The 7,371-nt window shown below is 57.5% G+C and overlaps 1 protein-coding gene across 1 annotated transcript in view; it reads right to left on the bottom strand.

Moving 5' to 3' along the window:
- The window catches only part of NFAM1 (NFAT activating protein with ITAM motif 1), a 50,790-nt gene extending 47,084 nt beyond the window's left edge, over positions 1-3,706 (bottom strand). The window contains exons 1-3 of the mRNA XM_007454093.1: positions 3,601-3,706; positions 2,167-2,496; positions 657-769 (exon numbers count right to left, since the gene is read on the bottom strand). Coding sequence (XP_007454155.1) covers positions 657-769; positions 2,167-2,496; positions 3,601-3,706 — 549 coding nt within the window. The remainder of the gene's footprint in view (positions 1-656; positions 770-2,166; positions 2,497-3,600) is intronic.
- Positions 3,707-7,371: the final 3,665 nt, after the last annotated feature.

The raw sequence follows: 7,371 nt of genomic DNA, 5'->3' as shown, positions 1-7,371 counted from the left end.
GGGGGGGGCGGTCCACAGACGGAGTATGAGTCCCTCAGCACCCCTGCCTGAAGCCCAGTTACTGTGTCCACAACCAGGTTGAAGCCTGGGAGCTGCTCAGTGAGGGTAAACAAGAGCTGTCCTGCCTGTACCCATCCTTGGAAGAGCAGCAGGGGAGGAAATATATTAAGGGCCAGTCACCGCCTCTCTGAGCCTCACTTTTCAGAGCTGTAAAATGGGAAGAAAACTCTCTCACAGAGTGACACTGGGACGCGAACCAGAGCACGCCTGGGAGGGTGCCTGGCACCCCGCGGCCCTGAGGAAATGCTTCTTCCTTCCTTCTGGGCTGCTGGGGATGCAGAAAATCTGAGATAAGGTTTCCTAATCTGGAGGGCTAGAAATGGTAAGCATGCGGGCTCATGGCTTCCATCAGACACTCAGAGGGACCCGTGGCCCGGAAAAGGCTCAAGAGCCCTGATTTCTTGCAACAAGATCAAAAAGGACCTGGTGGTGATGAGCTGGCAGCACAGGTCCAGCCACAGCGCAGCGCAAGGGAGGGGGCCCTGATGCAAGTGGCCATGAGGAACACCTATCCCAGGGACCCCCTCATGGGGTGGAATCCCTAAGCCACAGTGAGTGTGGTGGGGGCAGCGTTGCCGTGTGCCTGCAGCCCCTACCTTCTTCCAGAGCAGCAGGGCCGTGGCCAGAATGCTCAGGACAGTCAGGATGCCGATGAAGCAAAAAAGCAGGAGATCCTGGGGGCCCTGCGGGGGCTCTTGGTAGCCTGTGTCTGGGTGCAGGGCAGGGAAGCAGAGACGTTAGTTGCCTGGGAGAGACACCGCCCACCCCCCAACCCTACTTACAACTCTCCCCCACCAGGGTACCCAGACCCCGCCTCTGCTGAGGTCCTCCTTCCCACACTCGCCTTGGCTATGTTTCTATGTTTGCTGTCTTGATTCTTGTTAGGAGTAAGGACTACATCCTTTGCTTCTTAGGTGCCCCTGCCTCGGTGCCTTGGGTCCACCGAGAGGTGCTTATGGGACCTGGGTGAGTCATTGTGCCTCCTGGGGCCTCCTCCTTTCCACACGTGAAGTGGTGATCATACGGGCAGGAGTGGTGAGGGGGAAGGGGGTGGGCTTGTACAAGGCCTGGCAGGTGCTGCCGGCACCAGGGGTAGGTGAGAGCACAGCCCAGCCCTTTCCCTTGAGCCATCCAGCCTTTCATCTACCCCTTTCTCCTTCCGTGCCTCTGTCCACCCCTCTGTCCAGCTGGTTGGTCAAAAATTGCGGAGTGTCGCAGTGGTTGAGAGTCCGCCTGCCGATGCAGGGGATACGGGTTCGTGCCCCGGTCTGGGAGGATCCCACATGCCGCGTAGCGGCTGGGCCCGTGAGCCGCATAGCGGCTGGGCCTGTGAGCCGTGGCCGCTGAGCTTGCGCGTCCGGCAACGGGAAAGGCCACGACAGTGAGAGGCCCACATATCGCAAAAAAAAAAAAAAAAAAAAAAAAAAATTGCGGAGTGCCAACCACATGCCAGGCACATGAGTGTCTGTTATTTAACTAGCACATCCTGCTACCGGGCGCCAGCCCTTGCATTCAGGATCTCACTCATCCCAGGAAAAGCCTCTGACAGGCAGGGTATTGCCATGAAGAGTAGGTCCAAGGTGACATCCTGGCAAGCAGCAGGACTGAGGGCCAAACTCAGGTCCGTGGGATTCTGTAACCCTGGCCCCTACCAGTGGGAGTCTCAGAGGTGCCTCAGAGAATCACGACTTCAGTGACGGGCTGTTCTTAACCTTTTGGAGTCATTACTCTTTTGAGAATGTGATGAAAACTAGGAATCTGTCCCCAGAAAGATATACACGAGCCGTGTCTTTGTTCACAGGTCTCTACAAACACACATGCACATGCCCCATTCTGTGCTCACCGAACTAATAGTGCCAAAGGGACACTGAGACAAGGGCCTGCCAGAGGTAGCCAGATCCACACCCCAGGCTTCTGCCCTTGCCGCACAAAGATGGGCGTCTCGGCACACCTGTGTGGCCAGGGGCTCCCCGAGGCTGCTCTGTTCTGTTTTGCCAAAGCTGAACAATGAGGCAAACGTTCCCCACTTCGGCTCCTGTGCCCCAAAGTCTGCCGGATGAAACCTCCGGGCCCTTCGCCCTGGGAAGAGACACGGAGGAAGCTCACCTCTGACCAGGATGAAGGTGCCGCTGCCTGTCACCCTGGAGCCCGGCCAGCGGACGGAGCAGTAGTAGGTGCCAGTGGCAGAGGCGTCAGGCAGCTTGGGGGTGATCTGACACTCTTCGGTGTGGGTCTGGTTCTCTCTGCCTGGACCAGGTTTGCAGCTGGTCTTCTCCTCAGAGCTCGTCTGGCCCTGGAGGTCCACATGAAAGTAGCTGACTGTGAAGTCCTTGAAGTCGGGGGTGTATGGGTAGGTAATCCTGCAGCCGAAGGACACGGCCTTGTTGGCCAGAGATACCACAACGGGGAGGCCGGTGTGGGTCACTGACTGCCCTCCTGCAGGGGAAGGAAAAGGAGAGAGTGGTAGCTTCGATCCCCTGCTTCCCCTTGAGCACCGTGCCTCACACTCACACGTCCCACGCCCTCAGTGTGTGCAGGTGGTGTCCAAGTGCTTTACACGTTATGACTCTACACTTCCCAACACACCCAAGGCACAAGTGTGTAAGGGCTCCATTTTACAGAGAGGAAGAGTCTGGGGTCAGGGAGGTCAAGCCTCTAGCTTTCAGTTTCTCTGCAGGTATGGAGCGGAGCTGCCACCCGCTCCCCCCGACCCCGGGCTGGATGACCCCAGACCCCACGCTTCCAACCACTCTCCCTCCCAAAGATCAAGAAGCCACGTTGGACAAAATCACAGGTCTGAGACAACCCGAAGCTGGTGAAGGATGAGAAGTAAAGAGCAAAGAGGCAGGAAACAAAATAACGAAACCCTTCCTGGCAGGATGAGGCAGTTCCTGGCATAGACAGACGCACAGAGGGAGGCAGGTCTGCCCAGGGCTCTCCCCAGCCCGAGGGGGAGGCATGCCAGGGAACAATCAGGACAGACAAACCTTGCCCTGAATCTGAGATTGGGGAAGAATTTGTCAAGGTTTTATAGACTATAACAAGCAACGCCCCAGAAGCTTTCCAACAATGCAGAGGTATTCCATATGCAGCCATTTGGCCGTGAGCACGACAAAGGCAGTTCTCCGGGAGCTGTCTTCTCCCCCACCCCCATGTACCACCCCCCTCTCATCAGAGGCACCTAGGAAAACAGTTTGAAAGCTCCCAAAGCGGCAGCCTGCCCGGCTGGGCGGTCCGCCCTCCAGCAGGCTCTGAGGCGCTGGTCAGATCCTGTGCAGGGTCAGCAGCTGCCACCTCTCCCCACCCCCCGCCCCCCGCCCGGACGTCAGCTGCACAAGCCACGCCCAGCTTCAATATGCCCTGTCCCCCTGGCGCCTTCCCTCTCCTGCAGCTGAACGACAGACAGTTCTAGACTGAGGTCGGCATCGAGCAGCCTAGAACATGCTGGCCAGGTTGCTAATCGGGAGAAGATGCGCTGGAGCCGCTCGCGGGGAGCAGCAGCGTTTAGCTGGCTGGGGAAGTGAGGCGTGGGCCTCCCACCTGCGGTCGGTGTGGCTCTGGCGAGAGGCCAGGCCGGTTTCTTTGGTTTCTTCTTGGGTCTTTTCAGCTCAGCCCTGGGCCGGATCCTCAAGGGAGGTGAGGCCATGCCCCCTGGGGGACTCAGGGACAGGGGCGGAGACGGCCCTCCACACCCATTAATCCCTCCCAGCTCAGGCCAAACTGATATTTTGAGCTTCCTGGGGAGCAACTAAAGAGACACCCCCTCCCCCGAAGAACTCAAGCCAGTTCCAGGGAATCGACTGGCGTGTCTGGACGTCACAGTGGGTTGACTTTGTCCTATGTGATGCTCATGCATGGAGACGCCACTGAGCCAGCCCCAGGGGGCGCCCCTCCGGTGAGCGGCGGGGAGAGGACTTCACACCGCACTGTAGATCTCTGGGCTGCTAGTGGCTGCTGTTTAGCTAGAACGATATATTCATTTTGTCATAAAACAAGGAGGCTTGATTCAGGGCTGAGGTTGGAGGTGTGGCAGGGGCAGGGTAAGGTTGCAGAGCCGGCGGGAGGGGGGTTGTGCATGACCCCCCCCCCAGGGTCCCAGGTGGGCCGAGAGAACAGGAGGCGAGATGAGCAGTGCTCTCCAGCCCATGCTGTGTCCTTCCTGCGCACAGGCCACCGCCCCCGTCTGCAGCCACCTCTGCCGTCCTCTCTGCCTGGGACCGCCACCTCCTCACCTGGCCAACGCCTGGTTAGTCCCCCAAACTCGGCTCAGGAACCACTTGCCAACTCTTACGTACCTCCTCTCATTTGGTTCTCATGGTGACCCTGCGAGGCAGCCAGTCAAGCACCAGCAACAGGCTGGTGTTTCCTCATGAGGGTCAGCAGGTTGGAACCCAATCAAAACCACCGGGAAAGTGGCTACGCTGAGGCCTCTCCCCCTCCCCCAGGGCCGCTTGCTCCTTCTCTCCCATATCTAAGAGGCCCCTCCAGGCCCAGGGAGGCTGGACATGCTGTCAGCACGGCGAGGCCACCTTCCTGTTTGTCCTGGCAGGGAGACGTTCATCCAACTGTCTTAAAAAATTATCCCCATTTGAGGTATCTTTCCAGAAAATGAAGGAATCTGCTAGTGCAGTTAAGCCAATCTTTTACATTTCTGGGGAAATCGATAAAAATAGATGATCATTGTTCTGTATTCTTCTGGGATTTGTTATTTTAAGGTCAGAGGGACAGGACTGTGGAAGTGTATGGTCTTGGCTCAGGTCTGCCACAGAGAGAACCTCAGACCTCAGGTGAAACTGCTGTCACCAAAAAGTGAAGGGATGAGGCCATCTCTGTGGACCAGTAAGGTCAGCCAATCAGGAGACAGCAGGCCAAAAACAAGGAGGAGGACGGGAGGCCTGCTCTTGCAGCAAAGGCGATTGGGTTCTGACCTGATGATGTGGCTAACTGCTTCCAGGGCCCCTTCTTTTTATTGGGTGTCAGCACCCCAGAGCCTGGACCATGGCAGCCCAGCTCCCACCTCCTCTCCTGGACCTGTGCCTCCAAGAAGCCCCTCTGGGGTCCAGGCTCCTCCAATTGGCTGCCACCTAGAAGCATCTGCCAGTTAAGGCTCCGTGCTACTGACAGGTTCAGAGGAAGTTCTGAGTCCACAGATGCTTTTCAGCTACCAGTTGTTTGCAGCTCCAACAAACATTTAAGAGTATCAGTTAGATCACAGGCCCTGTTTGAGGTCCAGAGGGGCTCCCTGCCCTGGCAATGTCCCCAGGGACGGGAGGGAGCCTGGAGTGGGTGGGAAGCCTGGTGGGGAGGGAACCACTAACTGTGACTAGGAAGGAGACGAAGGGGTGGTGATGCCCTGGGGGTCTGGAAGCAGGAACACACATGTACAGTGAGGCCAGGACTGGCCCAAGGAAAGAGGGGAAAGAAAACGTATAGAAAATGTATTCTGGCTCCAGTGTGACACAGACCCTATGTCAACTAAACACTGTGACAGGACTTCCCTGGTGGCACAGGGGTTAAGAATCTGCCTGCCAATGCAGGGGACATAGGTTCGAGCCCTGGTCCGGGAAGATCCCACATGCTGCGGAGCAGCTAAGCCCGCGTGCCACAACTACTGAGCCCGCGTGCCACAACTACTGAAGCCCGCATGCCTAGAGCCTGTGCTCCGCAACAAGAGAAGCCACCACAATGAGAAGCCCGCGCACCGCAATGAAGAGTAGCCCCCACTCGCCTCAACTAGAGAAAGCCGCGTGCATCAATGAAGACCCAATGCAGCAATAAGTAAGTAAGTAAATAAATAAATAAAATAAAAATAAACACCATGCCAATCCTATGAGGCAACGATTGCAACCCCATTTTGCAGAAGAAAAGAAAACAGAAGGTCTTAGAGGTCCAAAGCCACAGAGTTCCTAAATGGTAGAGTTGGGATTCGAACCCAAGTTTGCCTGACTGTGCTTAAGGAAGAAAAGCCAGCACTCAGGCCAGGCAGCGAAGTCAGACCCAGCCAAGTGTGACCGGTGCCAGACTGTGAGCGTTCGCGGCGGCACCAAGCACAGGAGACATCAGATGCTAAGAGAGGGCTTTGTCAGACCCCTGGTAGGAGGCATACTTTTTCACAGTTGGAGGCTGACAGGTGGCTGCACGGCTGCAAGATCACATGGAAACCACGGACCAGACAGTGTGGGTGAAGAGGGGGCTTGGACAGAGCTGCTGGGGCACCCAACCTGCCCTGCGGGGGCCTGCTTCTCACCCTAGATGCAGAGGGGCTTCCTTGGGATGCTCACAGAGCTTAAGGTGTGCCCCCTGAGTGCCACAGGGATGGCACACTGGCTGGCGTCTGTCTCAAGCCCTGTATCAGCTGCATCACGCTTTGGCCCTAGTTCAGCAAAGGGAGTGTGTCTCCCAGGGGACAAGGTGGGCCAGGGCCGAGTGGGCCAGCCTGCGGATTCTCTTAGATTCATGGGCTGTCAAGAGGGGCAAACGGCCCAGGGAGGAGGACTGGGGCGGGACTTGGATTCCTGAGGCTGTAGCAGGAGGGAGAACCATAGGAGCCCGGTTGGGGGCCCCTGAGTGGCCACGAAAGTGCCCAAGAGAGTCCACCCCACACCCTGCAAGCACCCAGAGACAGGCCCCGTGTCCGCAATACCTGATGGGCAGGGCTTCTCACTCCTTCCCGCTCCACCCAGTTGACACGTGGGGACGCTCGAAGAGGGGATCTGAGCAGAGAAGGAGGGAAGAGGGCCCTCACTCCTTACTCTCACCCCATGGCACCAGGAATGAGTTCGGCGTCAGTCAGTTCTGAATCTTGGCTGTGACTCGGGTTTGGAGACTTGAACTCATCTGTGACGGTAAATGACCACAGGGCTCTGCGGTGCTCAGGCTGGCTGCAGCAGCTCCAGGCGCGGAGGAACCTCCGCACACCAAGAGATCTGGGCTGCAGCAGCATCACAAAGCTGCTTTTGGATAATTCTGTACATCCCGGTGCAGCCTAGGCCCGGACAGGCACCGGGATGAAAGCACTTCAAGGAGCCTGGCGCGTTTTCTGCAGGAGGCACCGATTGGTGGCACAAGGGAGAAAGGGGTGGAGGTGGCTGTTCTTCCCAATGCAGGTCTGAGAGGACAAGAGGGGGCGGGAGGCGCAGGGAGAATTTGAAGGTCGAGTCCAGGGGGAGTTTTTCTGGATGGGAGAACTGTGAGCCTGTGTCAGTGTGGATGGTTCGGGACCTGGGAGGGGGTGCAGCCCTGATGGGTGAGGTCCATGGTGAGTAGGAGGAGGCTGGGGGCAGGGCCAGCCAGAGAAGGATTGGGAAAGAG

The sequence above is a fragment of the Lipotes vexillifer genome, unplaced genomic scaffold, assembly GCF_000442215.2.
Source record: "Lipotes vexillifer unplaced genomic scaffold, Lipotes_vexillifer_v1.1 scaffold382, whole genome shotgun sequence".
Classification (NCBI taxonomy): Eukaryota; Metazoa; Chordata; class Mammalia; order Artiodactyla; family Lipotidae; genus Lipotes; species Lipotes vexillifer.
The sequence above is the reverse complement of the archived record's forward strand: the minus strand, read 5'-3'. Positions and strand labels throughout refer to the sequence as shown.